Consider the following 22,050-nt stretch of genomic DNA (forward strand, 5'->3'; position numbering starts at 1 on the left):
CAAATATAATATACACGTCATATAAAAAAAATAAATAAAAAAAGATCAAATAGATATCGTAATAACACGATATAAATCTATTCGAAGTCGGTCTCGAAGAGGACAAGTGAAACCCTACAATTAATTTCTAACATATCTTTTTATGGAATAATTACAAAGCCCACCGCGGCTATTTGGCGACCATTTCCTTTCCTTTCCTTTCCTCTTCTTCTCCTCCTCCTCTCCCTCTCTCTCTCTCTCTCTTTTGTGGTTGATCTGTTTCGATTCGATTCCTCAAGAAAGGGGGCGAAGAGATCGAGGGCGAAGCCATGGTGGAGACGAGGCGGAGCTCGGCCTCATCCAAGCGTGCCCTGTCTTCCCCTTCCCCCGCGTCCCCGCCGGCCTCGAAGCGCCCCAAGGTGCGATTCTTCCCCTCTCCTCCCTCCCTGCGCTCGATTCTTGGATTCTGGACCGGTTTCATCTGTCTGATGTGGGGCTTTGGCTCGATCTCCGGGTGGGGTTTGCCGGGATTTCTCAGGAGGAACCGACGACCTCGTCGCCCAAGGGGCAGCGGCCCGACAACAAGGAGGAACCGGCGCCGACGTCCGATGGACGGCATCTCCGCTCCGATCTGCCCGCCGTTGACCCCCTGGTGGAGGCCGCCGGTACTGCGGCGGCGGAGACGCAGGGCGAGGAACCTGGGGATGCCGCCGCCCACTTACCGCCTCAAGGTCCGATCTTCGTCTTTCTTTTGTTATCGGTTTTGTTTGTTTTTTTTTCTACGATTATTTTTTGTTTAAATTCTTTTCCCCTTTCTTATTCTTATTCTTCTTCTTCTTCTTCTTCTTCTTCTTCTTCGTTTTTGCTACTATAGAGCGGCCCGCTAAGATGGACAGCAGGAAACGGGGGCTTATCTCGTTGGAGATCCCGACGAAACGCGTCGTGAAAGCGACGCAGAAGGCTGCATGGGCGAAGCTTATCTCGCAGCATTCTCAGGTGGGGTTTAGTGCCTTCAATTCCTTGTTCGTTGATAGATTTCGTCATCTATTCTATTACATGGGCTTCATAAAATAAAACCTCTGTCTCTGTTTTATCTCCTCCCCCTCGTCCCATGGTATACACGGAAAGAAACGCAACATTGTTCGACTATAGTACTTCACATGATTTCTTTGTTCTACTGGACTGCATATGATTTCTTAGTGGTAAAAACCTGTTGAGCTCAGAATGAAATCGCTAGACAGCTAGCCCTATATAAGGTTGAGGCCCCTTCCTTTTCTATGGGGCTTCTAAGGTGAACTCGAAGCTCATAAAATCTTTCTTCCCCAACATGCTAATTCATACTTGCTAAATGTTTTAGAATATCTTCATAGTAGGTTCTTTAGTTCTCTAGAAAGACAAGAATCTTGATGTTTTTGTCTGCACAAGTTCAGTTGCAGAAACTCTATTGTGGGATGATTAGTGTCACTTGGAGGGAAAGAATGTTACTTATTTAGGTTTTGATTAACAAGTGTGATTTAGTTGCATTCATTCAATTACTTTGACCTCTCCCACATTCACCTCGTATGGTTGAATTTTTTTTTGCTAATGTGGGTGCACCACATCCTTTGGACATGTCTTAACTTTCAATAGGGGTAACACATGACCTGGGCACCTCCAATTGAGGGACTCCTCTGAGTACCCGCAAAAGGATTATAAGTTCTAAAGAGACTAAAGGATTGAGTTGAATATAACGAACTCTAGTTTAATTGCTTTCTTATATGCTTGATGCATGGCTTGTTAATAGATGTGTCCCCATTTTATGTGAATTTGAACAAAGCATGTAAAATTTGTTGGATCACTGGTAGAGCATTATCATTGTCCAGTTGCTCTCAGTCTGTGGAAGTCTGAGTTGAGATCTCATATAGCTGCAGTGCTGCACAGAAGTTAATTCTTTCCATTTAAATTACTGGAGGTCGCCTGCCCTGTTTAAGAATGTTGAGTTCTAACTCAATCGAGTTTAACTAGTTGTGGGTTACTTTTGTTGGTCAAATGACATATGAGTCTATCTATCTAGTTATAGTCTTTCTATCTAATATCCATGTCCCATGTCTATTCAATAAAATTGGATTAGAATATAACAATATCTGATGGACACCTAGTTAAATTTCACCCTTATACTCTACCATACAAGATGTTGTTTTGTACATAGTGGAGGGTAGCATGATGGAACAGCTGTTTGTGCCGTTGCACAAGATCTTTTATGAGTTGGGACTGTATTATCTTGTAAGTGTTTAAATGCTAGTGTAGTTAAAAGCACTAGGCGTCATGGTTCCAAAATGCCTGAGGCACTAGACGATCATCCAAGCGAAGCGAGACGCTCCCGAATATTATAATTTAAAAATTATATATCATGATTAATAAAATAAACTAAAACTAAAATAACATATCAAATAGCAAAGAAGGCAGCTGATGTTCACTACGTGCAGCTGTTGTTCTCACAAACTTAGACAAACAACAAGGAAGGTAGCTGTTCTCACAAACTTAGATAAAAACAATCGACTTTAATTGATTTAAAATTGAAACACAACCATAAACTGTGACAAACAGCAAAGAAGGCAGCGGTGCACGGGGTAGAGGTAGGAGGGAGGAGAAAGAGAGCGATATACCAGGAGGGAAGGGAAGAAGATGCTATCACTTCCATCATAGGAAGACGATGTCATTGGAGGAAGATGTCACTGATGTTGCTGGAGGAATATGTCGCTGCTGATGTCGTTCACCTATGGGAGGAACTCCACCGTGCAAAAACGCAATGGAAAAGAGAGATTTTTGCGTTAGGGCACGTCTCGCGCAGGTGTTGGAGCATCGGATAACTGGTTCAATCGAACCATATGGTACTATTTTGGTTTGTCTCAGGCTCAACTTAGCCTGAGTTAAACTAAGCGGGCGCTCGACCCAGCCAACACTTGGGCCCAAGCGAGTGCCTGGGCTGTGCTTGATTGAGGTTGCCCGCCCAGCTCAATAGGTGGGTGCTCGGACCTTGCCTCCCTTGGGCGTCTGGTGACTTTACTGTTAAATGCTCAATTAAACAGGCAGTGATAGTGTGGTTGATAGATCTTGGTGTTATTAAAACCTTCCTGAGGAACTTTTTTTTCATAAATCATAAATGCATATATTATAAACCAATTTGCATGCTATTTTTGTCATACATAAAATTATGCTGATAAAACATAGATGATCTTTTTCTTCTTTATCATTAAGTTATCTTGTCCCTTAACTATTGTTCTTCTGCTATTACCTAGCAATATGTGTTATGGTATACCCAGTGTTTTGTGTGGTGTTAATGAGTGTCCTTGTAAGGTAAGTCAGATGGAATGACATGGCCAGAAAGTTGATCTCCTGTTGAAATGCCTGATGTACATGCAAGGAAGTACTAATTTTTCTGTTTGCTTGCTATTTGGGTCAGTTTACTTCTGTTTACGTAGGCACATGAGGTGGCTTTAGGTTCAGTTTCCTTGCAAGCAAGCTTTTGGCATGTTTGGTTATTTTCAGGCTGATACTCATTCTGTTGACTTGCTTTTTCCAGAACCCTCATCTTTTTCTCTCTGGTTCTCAATTCTCCGTTGGCCAAAGCCGAAGCTGCAACTTATGGTTGAAGGATCCATCTATCAGCAAAATTCTATGTAGACTGAGACATTCCCAGGTATTATCTTGATTCATATGTTGTTCTACAGATTTGCTTAGTTTATCGTTGGAAGGGAAAGGTCCCTTGTATTTGTCTTATATGAAGTGTCTTTCCATTGTTACTATCACATCAGCGTGGAGGTGCTTCTGTTGCATTTCTTGAAATAGTAGGAAGAAAAGGAATTGTACAAGTGAATGGAAAGACCTTTGAGAGAAATTCAAATATTATCCTGACGGGAGGAGATGAGCTGATTTTCAGTTCATCTGGGAAACATGCTTATGTATCCTTGCTTATCTTGTGTTTACTTTTCAAAGCTCATTGCAGATTGGTTTTATGTATGTTGGAAATACTGTATGGTTTTTGGTTCCTCTTCTTTCAAAAGGGAGTTCCTTATCTATTGGTAGATATTTCAGCAACTTAAGAATGACAAATCAGCTACAGCAGTGTTACCTTCACTTGGTGTTCAGGAATCAAAGGGTACTGCTATCAGAGAAAGTCAAACAGAGACTAGGACTGGAGACCCTTCAGCTGTTACTGGAGCATCAATATTGGCATCCTTATCTAATGATTTGAAGGATCTGTCTGCTATTCCCCCAGCATCTAATGCTGAGAATGCTCAGGAAGGACTGGAGAACCCTGCCCTGGCTTCCATGACCATTGCATCAGATGGATGCAATCCAGACCCTGAGAAGGATTCTGATACCTGTAAGGAAAGCTCTGAAACCGAGGGGAGCTCTGAGATTCGAAGTGACAATGCCGATGCTGTCATGTCTTCTGATCTTCGTGTAAATGAGCCTGTTCAACCAGAAAATATACAACCTGATGCTCATCCTGATGCTGAAATTGGAAAGGTTCCTGGTACAAATTCTGAAATAAGGCCTCTTCTGAGGATGTTTTCAGGGTCACCTATCTCTGGGCTGGATTTGTCTGGCAATGTATTTAAAGTGTTTGAGGATCAGAGGGAACTCCTCAAGGATCTGGATCTGCCATCATCCTTGCCTACTACTCGATGCCAAGCTTTTAAAGACGGTTTGAAGCAAGGAATTCTCAATCCAAATGACATCAATGTTTCATTTGAAACTTTTCCATACTATTTGAGGTGAGATTTTTTTGCGGTCTTGCTTGTGTTATATATATATATATGTGTGTGTATATGTGTATGTATATATACATGTGTATGTATATATACATACATACATATATATATATACATACATACATACATATATATGTGTATGAAATTCCCGATTACATTCACCTTGTTACTCTTGTTGTTTGAGCTATATCAGCATAACTATATTATTTTAGCAGTGGTGTTATCATTTCACTGTGCTTGTTTCGATGAAATATTTTCCATAGTTTTTGTTCTTGTGATATTCTAGGTAATGTTTTTTAAATGTGGTGAAAAGTTTGTAAAGAAGGTAAATGGATTTTTAATATTGAGAGGGCACACATGATAGGAATCTGGAAAGAATAATATTTGCTAGTGTCTATCTCGTGTCTCCATTGCCTACGACAAACTACCAAACTGGCATGACTATCTATGTTGAGAGATATTTGTAAGTGCTTCACCTTAAGTTGTCCCATGTAAAAGAAGGCTAAGGTTGAACACTCATACATGATGTTTACTTTTCCAATTGGATTTACAGTTGACCCTGGTCCTGAATTTTGTTGGTGGTGCTTTTAAAATTTGAGTCTTTTGTTTGCCACTATTCTATAAGAAGCTATTGGGAAAAAAAATTGAAGCAGAAACTGCCTTTGTGCTGGTTCAACTTTTGACATATCTTTCTCTTTTGGATGATTCTTTGACAGAGAACAAATAGTTGTGGTATTCCAAATAAATATAAGTTCCCTGAAGTATGAAGATAAGATTTCTTGGTTCCTTTTCAAGTAAACAAAAGATGAAGCCCAAAATAAATGTAAGGCTTATCCTACACATCCAACTTCTGAAAATAAGAAAAATACTCTTGAGGATCTCTAAAAAAATCCAATCCTGACTCAATCAAGCTACAAAACTTGACTCCTCGATCCAGATGAATTACTCTTTTAATTGTCAATTAACTGCAAATTCTATTGCTTATGTGCTTGAGTTATTTTTCTTTCAGTTGTCTGTCTGGTTGCATAAAGTGTTTGTTTTTGTATATGGCACGCCTTGAAAGGCGTAGGACATAAAATCTGGAGTTCTGCTTTAAGTAGGGATAACCTGTGTGTCTTACTGAATTAAATCTTGCTTCACATTTTGCTAATTTGGTTTTCTATCATCTGCCAACATGAAGGTCCAAGTGTTACTGTTAGTCAAATATTGCTTTTTAGTTGCTTTTTTACTTTTAACATGCATAGAAAGCATGATTTGGAGTACAGGTTAGGTGATCTAATCTAGTGCTGTCTTTTCTACACCTACAGTGAAAACACGAAAAGTGTGCTTATGTCTTGTGCATTTATTCACCTTGAATGCAAGGAGTTTGTAAAGTATACTACAGATATTTCATCTGTAAACCATCGCATTTTGTTATCTGGTCCAACAGGTATGCTCCATGTCATCATTCTTTTTGGGCAATACTTTGGTTTTTATACTCCTTGATCTAACATGTTTTTTGTGTAATCATCTAGGATCTGAAATCTACCAAGAAACTTTGGTAAAGGCTCTTGCCAAACATTTTGGTGCCAGATTACTCATAATAGATTCTCTCCTGCTACCTGGTGTAAGTTCAATGATATTACAACATAATTTACATCCTACTAAATTGTCTATAGGCCATTTGAAAACATTGGATTGCCTGCTTTACAAATAATTTAGGATATAACTTTGATTTATTACAAATAATTTCTGGACACTTGAAAACAATTAATTGCAGGTTTCATCTTTAAAGGATGCAGAATTACTTAAAGAAGGTGCAAGGATCGAGAAATCAAGCATATTTTCTAAGCATCGTGCTGCACTAGCTGATGCTATACAACTCAAAAAGCCAGCTTCTAGTGTGGAGACTGATATTGTGGGGGCATCTACTTTGAATACTCAATCTCTTCCAAAGCAGGAGGCATCTACAGCATCATCTAAGAACTACACTTTTAAAGAAGGCATGCCATATTCTATGCTTAATTTTGTCTTCTCGTCAAATTGAAATTGCTAGATAGCATTTAGTCTTGTAAGCAATTGACCAATGAATTATGTTTTTTGCAGGTGATAGAGTAAGATATGTGGGTTCAATGCCTTCATCAGGCTTTCCTCTTCAGACTCCTCAAAGGTATGAATCTGTTATGAGCTTTTGAGTTAGTATATTTTCTACTTTCTCCCCACAAATCTACCAATATGTTACTCTTTTTTCTGTAAACGCGTTATCCTACACCTATCTGAGTTACTTTTGAGACTCATTCCACCGGTTAAACAAACAAATTTTTACTTGTGGTCTTTTTAAATTGCTTTTATTTAGTAAAATATTATTGGTCTATCTTTTATGTCCTTTATCTTTCGTGTATCTTTTTGCGGATTCTGTTTTGATAAATGTTTCATGTATTTTCTTTTTCCCTTTGGGACAATATGTTTCTATTTTGTTTTGACAAATAATCCTTCTTGTTTATAACATATTTGACTGGTATTCTTCAATATTCAAGGGTGATGTAACTTTCTTCTAGGATGGATCTTCAATCAACCTTAGTCTCTATTCTAGACTAAGATTTGTCCCTTTTTATTGTTGACTTATTTCTTCTTTTTAGGATTATAATAGATGCTCTCATATAGCAACTTATGTTATATGCAAAATATACCCTAAACTTACAAGATTTATATGAGAATAAATAAGTGAAAATGGTCTGGAATCTCCCTTGCCCATGTTAAAGTTGGAACTTTATCACTTACAACAATAACCAGCTTAGGCCTCTCTGGTCCTTCAAAAGAAACAACTCATATGTTTTATGGTTTCACAATCTTAGCTCTATATAAATCAAACATTGATATGCTGAATTTTGTTCCAAAATCTTAAATATCTTAGTTGTCAACTCAATAATACATGATATATACTAGAAAATGCATAGAAATTTAATAACTGTGATATATTTCTTCATGGGTTTGTTATTATTGTCTTTGTGTTTTTAGGATTTCCTTGTTACTTTTGTCATGCCAGTTTCATTGAATATTTTGTTGTATGCAGGGGCCCAAATTATGGATATCGTGGGAAAGTAGTTCTTGCTTTTGAAGAAAATGGATCCTCTAAAGTTGGAGTTAGATTTGATAAACAAATTCCAGAGGGTAATGATCTTGGGGGTCTATGTGAGGAAGATCATGGATTTTTCTGCACTGGTGATTCTCAAGTGACACTGTTGTCTTTCTTCCTTTGTAGAAATTGTTTATATTTTACTTTTCGCTTATTACTTTGATTTTTGTGTTTAATGTAGCTGACTTACTTCGCCCAGATTTTTCTGGGTCTGAAGATGTGGAAAGGCTTGCAGCCAATGAGTTGTTAGAGGTATGATATATTGTTATTGAACACAAGAGACCAATTTTTCTCGTTCATACTTTTTAAAGTATACAAAGGAAGATATATATTAGCTGATTACAAATTGTATAACTAAGGAAATTGATTTTGTACAATATTTCATTCCAATTTATTTTCTATAATATGGGCTAATTTGTTACTGATTGAATGGCCCAAAATAGGAGATAGATTCCCTTAATTATGGGATTATAATATTTTTTAATTATGAGGTTTAGAATCCCTTAATCATGTGATTTTCCACCCTCCTCAAGATGGCTCAAAGATATCAATCATTCCTAGTTTGTTAGTTAGATCCTCATACGAAGATCTTTAAAGCCCTTTGGTAAAAATATCTCATAATGACTTGTCTTTTATTTTCCTCCCTCCTAACTTCTAAGAATATAGCTTGGAGAGATGGCAATGGATCCTTCCCCAATACCCATCCACAAATTTCATCTAGTTCTTTGTTTAAACCTGTTGAAAATTGATAGTATCGATCCCTGTGAAGCATTTTTATGTATCGAGCACTGTCAGCTGCACATTACCACTCAAAATCATGAAAAATATCCAGCTCTTGCTAGTGTCTTCAAGGTATTAAAGTACTTTGTAACACTAGTATTATCGTGCTCTCTGATCTTATTTGTAATCTCAAATACTTTGGCTGAATTCCCCATGTTTGAATATGTCTTTACCATAAGATCCCATAACTCCTTTTCTGTAAGTAAAAACATATATGTTTGCCCAACTTCTGGTTCTATAGAGTTTATCAACCATGATATGATCATGGAAATTTTAGAATCCTACGTTTCAAACTTGGGATCAACCTCTATAGGTGCTGTTGTTGATCTGTTCAAATGGTCGATCTTTCCTCTTCCTCGAATATACAATTTTGCGGACTGAGACCAACGAAGAAAGTTTTGCCCGTTGAGTTTATGTATTGTAATCAGCAAGGATGGAGTGTAACCTAGGATGTTTGTTGGAGATGGAAGCATTGGTTTCATCTTCTCTCCTCCAGACATTGTAGTCTAGAATCCTCACAAGCAAACAATGAAGAAGAAATAGTTGGGGCTGATCCGAAGAGTCGCAGAATAGAGGAAAAACTTTCAGTGATGAAGGCTGAAAGAAAGAAGAAAAAATGATTCCTATAGAACCAGGCTCTAATACTGTGAACACAAGAGAATATAATTTTTCTCATTCATATTTTTTTTCTGTATACAAAGGAAGATACATATTGGCTGATTATAAACTGTACAACTAAGGAAATTGATTCTGTGCAATATTTCATTCTAATTTTTTTCCTATAATACGGGCTGATTTGATACTGATCGGGTGATCCAAAATAGGGGATATATTCCCTTAATTATGATATTATAAAATTCCTTAATTATGGGATCCATAATCCCTTGATCATGGGATTTTCCACAGTTATTGTTGTTTGCATTAATGTATCGTACAACTAAATGTTTGTATGTGGTTTCCATTTGACTGTTTCCAATTTCCCAGGTTGTATTGGAAGAAAGTAAAAATGGCCCTTTAATTGTCTTGATAAAAGATATTGAGAAATCTATGGCTGGAAGTACAGATTCATATATAACTTTGAAGAGCAAGCTTGAGTTGATGCCAGTAGGTGTTCTTATAATAGGCTCTCATTCCCAGATTGACAATCGCAAAGAGAAGGTAATAATACCCTTCAATTTTTAACATGCATTGCTTAATCTGAATATTTGTCCGTGGAGCTAAAACTTTTTCCTTCATTCGTGTTGAGTAGGAAAAAATAGGAGGTTGAATGTTTCATTTTTATATGACACATAATATATTTTGCAGTCACATCCTGGAGGCCTTCTTTTCACAAAATTTGGGAGTAACCAGACAGCACTGCTTGATTTTGCTTTCCCGGTACTTTGTGATATTCTATTTAGTTGTGCAAGTTAATTGGCATTCATAATATTTGTAAGTTTAGTGGGGGCCATGGTGGCTTCTTGTTCTTGATCATATTTATTTGTTTGTATTCAGATGTGATTTTATTCATATGCATCGTACATACTTTCAAATTACATCTTTAACAAAGAATAGTGATATAATGCTCTAATGGTTTTATGCTGAAATCTTGGATGTAATTTTACAATTTTAACTGCTTTCCTTTTTTAATTTCAACTTACCAATACAGAGAGGCGTTGTATTTAACTATTTATTATCATCATCAGTGTAGTCACTTCATCTTGGTGGGTTTTCTTTTTTCATAAACTGATCAATCAATCAGAAAGTCGCCAATCTGATATGTAAAAGGCAATCTATAGTGCGGCCATACTATTTTGATTTTTCTTATCTTGATACTCAAAACTGTGTGATTTCTTCATGTGTTCAAGATTCTACATGCCACCGACAACTCATGAGACTAACATTCACACTGTCAATGCTATTTAAATTTCCTTTTTTTGTAAGCAGCTGTATCTTTCTTCCGGTGAATGCCTTGCAAGTGGACCTGTGCAGCATTTTGTTGTTATTTTCTGTTCTTAGTAACTGGTTATACGCTAGCTATGTTAAGTCTTGCATGGATATAAATAGTTGTTTGTGTTATTTTTTAGCTTTTATATGCTTGTCGTACAATAGTTTCTTTGTATCTTGGATAAGTACAGCCTTAAGTTGATATAAATAGATATTCTACTGTACTTTCTCATGAAGCTTTATGCTGGGTTTCTTGTTGATGTTTCATGCTCTCATCCATTTTAATAAAGACAGGTGTCCTCTAGTGTCGTGTTGAAAAAATAAAATTGACTGATATAGTTCTCTAGTTGGATATTTGGATTGATGAAATTTGGCCAACTAGTTCTAGCGGGCCAGGATACTAAGTTTCCATATTGAATGATTAAGTCTGCTTGAATCAAGAATTCATGATTAGGCTGAAACTAATTTTTTGGCCAAAAATGACGAGTATCTGCCCAAATGAACGTTGAGTTTTGCTTTGAACTTACAGTTTTGATGGAATCAAACTATTGGTCACAGTTCAAAAACCAGTCTGTAAGTATTTGCACGTCCTACCTGGTTCCCGCATGCAGATTGGCCCATTTTGCTCAGTTTGGTTTGGAACCATATTTTTTAACTATTTTTTTAATTTGGACATCTCAAAAGAGCCATTGACAGCTGTTGACATCTGTTTGCTGTATTAGATGGTGAAATAGAAAAAAATGGTTAACAACCATTCTTCTCTCCTTTCTGCAACGGGGCAACCTCGTCCTCTGGCATAGCCTCTAGTGCCACCTCATATCCCCCTCCAATCGCCAGCACTGCCTCCTCCCACATAGTTCGTTGCTACCACCTTTGTACCAGAGAACTGGTATGGGTCTTAATCCAGAGGTTGAAGCCTTGCTCTCGCTACTTGGTATTGGAGGTATCAGTACTAAGTTAAAGTAGGCCTATTGAAGAATCAACTGCATTGCTCTTGTGCTGAATTGATCTGGTTTGGTCCAACTATGGATTAGTATGTAGGAATGAATGTCTGATGGCTACTTTTACCCCAACCTTATTGACCCTTGGACTTCTTCTGTGGCACTGAACAAAGGTTGCTTTATATGAATTGAACCTCCATACCTCTTTGGTAATGAATGAAGGTTGCAATATATGAACTTCCACCACAAAATGCTGCCCAGAGTTGGTAGGAATACAGAACCAACTGTCAGCAAAATTCACCCAGATATGTAATGTTCCCCTTGTAGCCTTAATTTTGAAACCAAATTGAGGTATTCCTTTGATTTGCTTTTTTAGTTTTTCTGATGCTGCCAGCACAATACCGTGTGTGTAATATTGGCATCACAGGGCATTCTTTCACATGGAATTATTGGTAGTTGGCTGGCATGGGCCGAGCTGGCAAATTGAGATAATTGGCTTGTATTTGCCTCTTTTTCTTTTTCCAGATGGAAACTAATGGGTGTTTCTCCTATCATATTTTTGGAAGGCATCCATTTATTTAGCTAAATCAAGGGATAAATAACTAGTATATAGTTGAGCTGGTATAGTGTGCACAATTATGACTGAACCAATCTAACTTTTGTTGAGCTCGTCTACTTCAGTGCTTAATTGATCTGTAGAACCTGAACCATTTGGATTTTATTGGAATTTATATAATGTGATTTAGGGTTTTCATTTGGGCCTATGGTTCTGATCAATTTGAACCAACCCAACCTGATAACTGTCTTGTAACTAAGCCACTCCTGTCCTGAGTGGCAATGATTCATTGCAAGTGGCAAGCAGTGGCTGCTAGCAGCAACAAATAATGGTGATGACAATAGATTGGGTATTTACCTGTTGATATTGCCTGTTCTTATAATATCTATGTGTTGGTACTTTGGGCAAGTGGTTAGGAGACCAACTTGCTGATATTATCTATTCTCATCATGTTTTCATCTTCTGATATCATGGTTTTATATGCATTTTTATGCTACAAGGTAGTTATATCACGATGTTTGTCTTTTAACTATTTGATTCTGAAATTTATTTATGTAATTTGAGCGAACTTTACATTTTCTCAGAGCATGAAGAAAAATTGCAATCATATTTGATTGTCTTTATGAGTTTGTCTTAATATTCGTGTCATAGGATAACTTTGGTAGACTGCACGAAAGAAGCAAGGAAATTCCCAAGACGATGAAGCAGCTCAGTAGACTTTTTCCTAACAAAGTTTTGATTCAGCTTCCACAGGTATAAATTGACACCCTCTATTTGCATGCAGTTGTCATTTATCTTTTTGGTAGCAGTTCCCTGAAATCCTAGAAACTATGGCAGGAAGAAACCCAGCTTTCAGAATGGAAGCAGCATTTGGATCGTGATGTCGAAACTCTTAAGGCCAAGTCTAATGTTCTCAGTATACGCTCTGTAAGTTTGATTGCCTTTACAAAAATTTAAAGTGAAGCATTTTGTTTTTTTTTAATTTTTTTATTCTCCAGAAAGTACATTGAGTTCCATAAAATGTACTGCTTATGTGGCTTTCTTTAGGTGGTTGAGGTGTTTTTGAAACTCTTTTTACACTAAGAAATTATGCATCTTTTAGGTCTGGACTTTGCAAGAATATAGTAAGGTTTCCACATACTAACGATGAACAAAAGATGAATGGAAATTCACACTCGAAACTTTATCATTTAGATCGAGTTCTACAAATTTGTCTCCTTATTATATTCAAACGGCAACACTCTGGTTGAATGAAGACTACAATTTCTGAAAAGAAAAAACAAATGTTTTATCAGGTGCATAACATATAGACTGTAGGTGCATTGACGTGACATAGAACTTCTGACTCTGTTAAGAATTTTATCAACATTGCATTGTCACCATCATGCTGCTAGGCTTATATAGCTTTTTTTTAATTGGTCTTTGAACTTCTGAACTAGTCTTTTTCTTCCTCTTCTTTCCTTTTAATTAAGGATGCTGTAAAATGTGCTCCTTCCTTCTCATGACTGCTTCAATAGAAAATCTATTTCCAATTTTTTTTCTTACTCTTCATGCTAAACTAGATGTTTGTGAAGTAAATACCATGAGAAAAATAGGTATTTGTAGATCTTATGTTGTTGGCCTACCTGTTCACAATCTAGGTAGCTCTTTGATTTCTTATGTTGTTTAGGTTCCTCGAGCATGCCTTGCCACAATTGCTTCCAATGAAGCTACACTTCTCGGTTGTCTCCCATTTTCTTTATTCTCCATGGCAGTTCCATTGAACCATTCTAATTGCTTGACTTTTCCTTCTCTTTTCTTCGTCTTTTCAATAGCTATTGTTGTGCATGTTTTAAAAATATATCTGAATACATTTTTATTTTTCCATCTTCCATTTTGTACAGTTTCTAAACCGTTGTGGGTTGGACTGCAATGACCTTGAGACAATATCAATCAAGGATCAAGCACTTACAAATGAAAGTAAGTACCTGCCTTTTGTCTTTTCTTGATATCCTTATGAATGCTTTTGGAAATCATCCTTTTTACCTTTATTTTTACAGGTGTGGATAAGGTAGTTGGTTTTGCTCTTAGTTATCACCTTAAACACAGCAGAACCGAGGCCTCATCAAAGGATGCTAAGCTCATGCTCTCCAGTGAAAGGTCTATCATATTAACAACAATTTATAAAGCATTATTTAGTGTAACTTAAGTCTTATATAGTGCTGGTTTTGATCCATTCTCATCTCTATCAATTACTGGCAGCCTTAAGCATGGGCTAAGTATGCTGCAAAGCGTCCAAAATGATAATAAGAGCATAAAGAAATCTCTCAAGGTCTGCACCCATCTGCCCCTCTTCCTTGAACATAATTTGTTTTACTAATGCAATTAGCTTTTAGTGCATACATTGCTGGTTTTAATGGTCTTTAATTGTGCTTTTTTCTATTCCCTACTTATCGGCTTGTGCCTTTTCAGGATGTAGTCACTGAGAATGAATTTGAGAAAAGACTTCTCACAGATGTTATTCCACCTAATGATATTGGAGTTACTTTTGATGATATTGGAGCCTTGGAGAATGTAAAAGAAACACTAAAGGAGTTAGTGATGCTTCCTCTACAGAGACCAGAATTGTTTTGCAAAGGACAACTAACCAAGGTGCTTCTATTCTTGAATAACTTGTGTCTTAAAAGTAGTTATTTCTAGTAATTGATTTCTGCAATGAGCTTCACAGCATTTATCATTTTACAAGTATAAAAATTAAAATCTGCCTTAAAGACATTTATGCATTATTGTATTCTTTCATTGACAGAAACAGCTCTCTGATGTTATACGTTAATTTAATTGTCAAGGTTTCACGAGTTTTGAACATTATCTTTGCCCTATTTGATTCCTTTCTTAAGAAGCTTCTGATGTTCTGGTGCTCTATGATGTTACCTAGTAATAGGTAGTCAGTCACTCCTTTCAAAAGTACTGCAGTTTGAAGAGAGCAATCTGAAAAATGAATTTGAATTGTCAAATAATAAAAGAAAAATATAAAAATATAAAATTGTCAATGAACTGAAAATTTTACCAGCTAAATATGATCACTCCTGCAAAAAGAGTGGTGGGATGTACAAAAGAAGCGACTCCTTTGAGAGATATGGACAGTTATGATTGAATAGTAACTAGTTCAAGAAAGACAGGGCTATCTGCTGTTTGAGATTTCTATCATAATAGTTTGGATTAAGATTCAATTAGGATCCTTAATTCCTTATTTATTTTTTCCAATAGATGAAATGACCACTAAGGTAAGTTCCAGTTGTTTAATGCTATCTGCTGTCACAGTTCTTAATTTATGTAACCAGAATAGAATGAACTCTTCATAACAACGAAGAAGAGGTGTTTGATCATGTTGTGAATGCAAATGACCGAGTACAAACCCAAGGAGAGGAAATGAAGTTATAGCTCGAATAGATGGTTAAGAATTATGTAGCATGGATCAAGGAGTGATGTTTCACTTGGACCAATATGAACCAAGCGGTATGTACCAGTCTGGGCAGAGAAGCAGTACATGGACCGCTCCTGATCTGTTCTGCCCATATAAGAGGGAAAACATTGTCTATGTTAAACCTCTTCTCACACATGCTGCACACCGCAACACACAACACACACCTCCGCTGTGCACAGTGGCCTACGGGTACGCTTCGTCTATTCTTCCTCCTTCCTTTCTCTTCCTCCTTTTTCTCCTCTCCTAGGCTTCTTCCTCCCTCCTCCACTTCTTCCTACTTTGGTCTCTTCCTCTCCTTCTGCACTATTGCCTCTCTCCTATGCTTCTTCCTCCGTTCTCTTCCTCCCTCTTTTTGTGTCTCTTTCCCTCCCTTCCTCCTCTTCCTTCACTGTCCCTTTCTCTCTCCTTTTTCTTGCTCTCTGAAACGCTGGTACTGATTGGTATATCGGTCTGACCAAATCACCAAAACAGGTCCAGTACCTGAAAGCCAAAACAGCTATCTTTGGCATGGATATGATATGGTATTTAGACATTGACATATAATGAAAAATCAAATAATGAAAATTAGGATAAACATGTATATCAAGATTCAAGAATTAAAGAACTGTCGAGAAGTAATGATGAATGAATTATAACCATTTTTAGTTGATGTATCTAGTCACATGTTCATCTCTAATAACGTAAATTAAGAATTACCATTAGAGGGTTTCTCTCCAAGAAGCTTAAATGAAATCCCCCTTTTGTACACTAAAAATTATTAGATGTCTTGAATAATTATTTAGGTGAATTGGACACTTTGAGGAGGCATCCAACAAGTATCCAAGAAGTGTCCAATATGGATATGACAAGAAATTTAAAGTATCTGTGTTTCATAAAATAACAACCACCTTAAAATTATTTTGTTAGTTTGGTCCTTTTGCTTAGAAGAAAAGATTTAGAGCAGTAAGCTGTCACTACATCATGGTACCAGAGGCAAGGCATTCGTCTTTCATATCGATACTAATATTTTATTGTATCAAAAACATTTTTTTGATAACTTTAAACTAATAAATCTTGTTGAGACATCCTCAAAACTCTAAATCCCAACCATTGGAAATTTCTTTAAACTTGTATTCAATGGATCAGCTCATTATGTCTAATTGAGATATTGACTTCCTTTCAAGTTTGATTTAAACAGCAGGGAATGTAGTGTGATTCTGACAATGTTGCACATGCTTGCAATTCATTTGGTGTCCAGATTGAGGCCATCAAAGGTTTTGGCAGTTAGAAAAATACTGTTGATTCATTGCATGCTGTTCTCCTACATGTATCTTTTTTGTCTTCTAGATTTGATTTTGCATGACCATATTGACCAAGGGAGTAATTTAAGTTTTATCTTCTTGCAATAAGATATTAGATTATGGTTTGTGTTCACTTTGGAATATACAATATAGATTGTCAAATTTTTGAAAATGTAATATCCGATGCATTTTCTAATTATCCATGCAAGGTGAAAATATTTTGTGCACTGGTATGTCAGCATTCATACAGCAATGCTTCAAAATTTCATCCCATCTTTTTGGTTTTCAGCCATGCAAAGGAATACTGCTCTTTGGCCCCCCTGGTACAGGCAAAACAATGCTAGCTAAAGCTGTTGCAACTGAGGCAGGTGCAAACTTTATCAATATATCGATGTCGAGCATCACCTCCAAGGTATACTTCATATTGGCATCTGCTTATATTTTGTTTATAATTTTTTATAGCAAACGTTTATGCCTTTTTTAGCCAAATCATAATTTCCCTTTATTTGTGACAGTGGTTTGGAGAAGGAGAAAAGTATGTGAAAGCAGTGTTCACTTTAGCTAGTAAAATTGCTCCTAGCGTCATTTTTGTTGATGAGGTCAGTTAGTAGATCTTTTTAATGTAAAAGGGTGGTAAATTTTTGTATTTATTAATCTAGCTAATGATATTTTTACTGCATCTTTTAAATTTATGTCAGTTTTTAGGAATGATCATGTGCTTTCTATTTTATAGGTTGACAGTATGTTGGGCAGGAGAGAAAACCCTGGAGAGCATGAAGCAATGCGCAAAATGAAAAATGAATTTATGGTTAACTGGGATGGGTTGCGAACCAAAGATAAAGAGCGTGTCTTGGTTCTTGCTGCCACCAACAGACCTTTTGACCTTGATGAGGCTGTTATAAGGAGGCTTCCTAGAAGGTAAATGCTAGAATGTAGACAACTCGAATGTTGATCCAAATGATTGAGATATCAATGTTTTATGCAGATTAATGGTAAATCTACCAGATACATCAAATAGGGAGAAAATTCTCAGAGTAATACTGTCAAAAGAAGAACTGGCACCAGATGTCGATCTGGAAGCCCTTGCAAATATGACTGATGGATATTCAGGAAGTGATTTAAAGGTTTGTTAGAACAGAAATACACATTGATCTTTTTTCTTTCTTTTAAATGAGTAATTAAAAAAGTTCATATTATATGGTTGTTTTAGAATCTCTGCGTAACTGCTGCACATTGCCCCATTAGAGAGATTCTGGAGAAAGAAAAGAAGGTCAGTCCTGAATTATGGTCGATATTATCAAGCGTTCTTTGTTTTATTTAATCATTTATTTATTTTACTTCTGGTGTCATTTATATGTCTCCGACTCGAAGCAAATGAGAGCCAATTTTAAAAACTTTTAGACCTTTAAGGCTTGAGCTTGACTGACTTGAGCTGGAGGGGTTGATTGGCTTTGTGAAGAGCTTGACTGACTTGAGCTGGGAACGTTAACGTAACTGTTTTGATGATAGCAATTCCTCTTTGTGCATCATCAAGACGACATGATACTTATTCTCCTTTGTGCTTCAAATGCTTGTCAAAATACATTTACATTCCAGTTTAATGTCAGCTATGCATCTTGTATGTTATTAATAGGTCAACTTTCATTGTGGAAATCATCACTGGAGGTTTAGAATTATTCAAGAAGAATTGGTCGAATATCATATAGGTACCATAATCTCTTTTACATATAGAGAGAGGATTTATTAAGCATTCAACATGTCACCAAGAATAATTAAACAAAAATTTTAATTATTGTTGTAGGCAGTTTGGTGGAAACTAAGGTTAGAAGTGCCAAAAAAATATATTAGACCAAGAACCAAAAAGGGTTGTCTCGTCCTATTCAAACCAAACACTTATGCAATTTATAATTAAATTGTGGCTTAGATCATCAGAAATGGATTGGTCTACTCCAATAAAAGATTAAACTGAAATCTAATCCTGAAATTTAACATAATGCTTTAAGTGGGGGGCTAGGGCACTGTTAGCCTCTTGCCTAGACATGATGGGAGTCTCAGCTGGGATTAATCAGGTTCATACTTCGTAAGTGACCCAACTAGACCTTGAACAAAAGTTTTGTGGAAACAATTGCACTGGAAGGCTTAAATAATTGTCACCTGTTATTGGAGGCCAGATTAGGAATACAAGTTCAAGGGAGCATAAAACACTGCAGGAGACTGTAGTTCAATAGGTAGGTAGTTCTCTTTTTTGTTTGCATTTCTTGAGGTTGAACTTATTATATTTTTGGTTTTTTGTTGTTGTGCAATGCCACCATGCTAATACACACACACACACACACACACACACACACACACACGCGCGCGCATGCTCTTCTGGCAACTATCCATACTGTAGTTATTGGAACCAAACTGGTTGTCAACACAGCCAAGCCTCGGGTTGCTGGTCAAACTGGTAGTCAACTGGCCAAACTGCAGATTTAATAAAATATAGATTTTTTTTTATGAATACGATACATTCTTGTTTGTTTGACAAGAAATAAAACATTTCTCTTATTAGCTCTCTATTTTTTTTATTTTTCTAATCATTTTCTTATTTCTGTTCTTTTCTTTTTTCTCCTCTTTCCCTCTATGTCAACAATAAATAATGAAAGCCTCGTGCATTGGGCCATACTTATTATATAAAACATGTGCACTTATGTACACAAGTTTATTGATACAGTAACATATGATATATTTGTTTTTACCTATTTTGGAGAAATTGAAGTATTGGCCTTGCTTGTCAAATCAATGTGCCTAAAGACGAGGGGTTGTCAGGATGAGATGTCCACATTATTGACAACAATAGAAGCTTATGCAACCCATGACAACTTGCCAAGAGCCGTTAGCTCACAAAGAGTAGAGAAGAAGGGTTGGTGATGAGCTTTGCTACGGAGAGCAATTCTTTTCTCCTTTTAACACCACCCATATTATAATTCCCAATCTTGAAATAATCAAACATGTTTTATTTTTATTTTGTTTTTACTATGGTCTCATGCATTCTGTTATACTAGTGCTTTAGTTTATTGTGCTCTCATTTTGCAACTCCATAATTGCACATAATATCTTGTTACATTACAAAATAATCACCTTGTATTATCTATTTTGTCACATACAGGAAAGGAATTTAGCACTAGCCGAAGGTAGAACTTTACCCACGCTATATGGAAGTGAGGACGTTCGGCCTTTAAACATGGAAGATTTCAAATATGCACATGAGCAGGTAATTTGACTATAAAAAACTCACACCCATCCCACATACAAACGATACTAATGATAATTACAGTAGTAATGGTTCCTCATTTAGCTATCTTGATGTTAAACATGCCATCAACATCCTTTTGGGTAATCTGCAATTTTCTTTGTTGGTCTTACGCTGAGACCATTCGCAACTTCTGCTACTTTTACCTGTTTCCCTCCACACATCTCTTGTTACATTGAACAAGAAGTGGCATTTCTTCATCCTTGAAGTTATAACTAATGATGTCCTTGTAGGTTTGTGCAAGTGTGTCATCTGAATCTTCCAATATGAGCGAGCTTCTCCAATGGAATGAGCTCTACGGTGAAGGAGGGTCTAGGAAGAAGAAAGCATTAAGCTATTTCATGTAGGAGAGATTGATTTTGTGTACAGCCCTTTTTCTTGAACCCCTTTGGCAAAGCTAGTTACTTGCCGATCAACATAGCCAGCATTTCTCGTGGGTCCATGTATTTAATTTTCATAGCGAGTCATTTATCAAACGTAAATTCATACCGAGTGCAAGTTACATGTCTATTAAGGTGGCCTAATTATATATCCTTTTTGTTGCCCGTGATGTGGGACTTCAACCTTGTCGAAGTAGACGTATCTATCTGTACATACTTGTCTGCTAAATGTAATAAAAGATGGATCCTTGAGTTGAGGTATAGGCTACCATACATTCATCCGATCCATCCACCGTGTGTTTTGCTGCAATGTATGTTGTGCTTTGGTGTTAATGGTTATTTTGTTTGTGTTGTTAGTTACAATCAGATTAGTTGTCTATTAATTGAAAAGGATGATTATTTGTCTAATCTTCCAAAGCCTTTTTTTATTTGAGAATTGTTGGGGGCCTATTTTTCTCTGCTTTGTTGTATGTCAATGCTTCGTGTCTTCTGCAGAGTCACCATAAGGCAATACTTTGATGTGAGCTTTGTGATGAAGTTACTATTGTGCATGTTAATATCCGTGTAACAGGTAGGTTGGTGTCCGTGAGGATCTCCGACAAGTTTTGTCGATTGATTAGGTTGAGTTGCTGCGGTTGCAACCTTGTAATTAATTACAGGTGATAAGATAAATGAAAGGGTGATACATGAAAATTTTAAATATTTGAAATTATATATGTAAGGGTCCTCTTTTTGGGGTTTTCCCGGAATATTTTTCTGACAGTGCCGGCTCTTTCGTCGTCAGTGTCTCTGTCGCTCACTGAGAAAGGGAAGGAAGGGCGGGTTGGAGGAAGAGGGGAGGAAAGATGCGGGTAGAGGGAGAGGAGGTGATGGGGAAGAGCATGTTGAGAGGGAGATGATCGGGAAGGGTGGGCGACGAGGGTAGAGATGAAAGGGAGGAGGCTGTGAGGAAAAAGAAAGAAAGACGCCAAGGGAGGAGACAAGGAGACGATAGGGAAGGGAGGGGAGGGGTGAAGGGATGAGAGGGAGGAGGGGATAAACAATATAGTTAGTTATTTTTAGGTTTTTAGTTTTTATATTTTAAAAAATTATATTGATATTTTTATAGTTACGAAAGTAAAATATTTATGTTTATTTCTTCTGACGATATCAATTTTACTAATGGAAACACGAAAACAAAAGGTAAAAAGATCATTTTAATATTTCAGTGGTGATGGGTGATATTGTTGGCTGCGGACGACGACGTCGCTTGTGTCGATATCGATGCATTTGTTGAGTGGTCCTTTCGTTACTTTGCATAGGTACTTCATTGTCACTTGATCAAAGTTTGTTGTCGAAATCATCCTAAAAATATATCACCTATCGAAGCAAGATCCGAAGATGCGCACCGCCCTTGTCGATGCTAATGTCGTGCCTTTCCTTGTTGCTCGCCTCGTCAACCACCATCACCACTCGTCTGCAACCTAGGAGAATGTTATCGTTGCCCTTCTCAACCTCCCCATCTTCGCCCACGAGGCGGTCATGTGCATCCTGAGCATCCTCGATGCCCTCTGTCTCCTCTTCCCCACCACTACCTAG

The 22,050-nt window shown here is 37.0% G+C and overlaps 1 protein-coding gene across 2 annotated transcripts; it reads left to right on the top strand.

The window, feature by feature from the left end:
- Positions 1-176: 176 nt before the first annotated feature.
- LOC135620319 (uncharacterized) lies at positions 177-20,729 on the top strand. Of its 2 annotated transcripts, none has more exons than XM_065123198.1 (27): positions 177-398; positions 518-710; positions 854-975; positions 3,542-3,658; positions 3,774-3,920; positions 4,045-4,739; positions 6,044-6,165; positions 6,251-6,342; positions 6,496-6,718; positions 6,822-6,885; positions 7,789-7,937; positions 8,033-8,103; positions 9,616-9,789; positions 9,937-10,008; positions 12,706-12,807; positions 12,892-12,981; positions 13,938-14,013; positions 14,094-14,193; positions 14,296-14,365; positions 14,506-14,685; positions 17,087-17,209; positions 17,313-17,396; positions 17,531-17,715; positions 17,783-17,921; positions 18,008-18,067; positions 19,949-20,053; positions 20,326-20,729. In XM_065123198.1, the coding sequence occupies exons 1-27, from the start codon at positions 309-311 to the stop codon at positions 20,437-20,439; spliced, it is 3,759 nt and encodes a 1,252-aa protein (XP_064979270.1). In that variant the 5' UTR covers positions 177-308; the 3' UTR covers positions 20,440-20,729. The 2 variants fall into 2 exon arrangements, with proteins under 2 accessions (XP_064979270.1, XP_064979271.1); XM_065123199.1 differs by having other exon boundaries at positions 6,511-6,718.
- Positions 20,730-22,050: the final 1,321 nt, after the last annotated feature.

Source organism: Musa acuminata, chromosome BXJ2-8, assembly GCF_036884655.1.
Source record: "Musa acuminata AAA Group cultivar baxijiao chromosome BXJ2-8, Cavendish_Baxijiao_AAA, whole genome shotgun sequence".
Classification (NCBI taxonomy): Eukaryota; Viridiplantae; Streptophyta; class Magnoliopsida; order Zingiberales; family Musaceae; genus Musa; species Musa acuminata.

What these genes read in the sequence shown, in the direction of transcription:
- LOC135620319 (XM_065123198.1), top strand. Translation starts at nt 309, where the DNA reads ATGGTGGAGACGAGGCGGAGCTCGGCCTCATCCAAGCGTGCCCTGTCT. An exon ending in ATGTTCTCAGTATACGCTCT is followed by an intron (nt 12,982 to 13,937) that starts GTAAGTTTGATT and finishes CATTTTGTACAG; the next exon opens with TTTCTAAACCGTTGTGGGTT. An exon ending in TCAAATATGCACATGAGCAG is followed by an intron (nt 20,054 to 20,325) that starts GTAATTTGACTA and finishes ATGTCCTTGTAG; the next exon opens with GTTTGTGCAAGTGTGTCATC.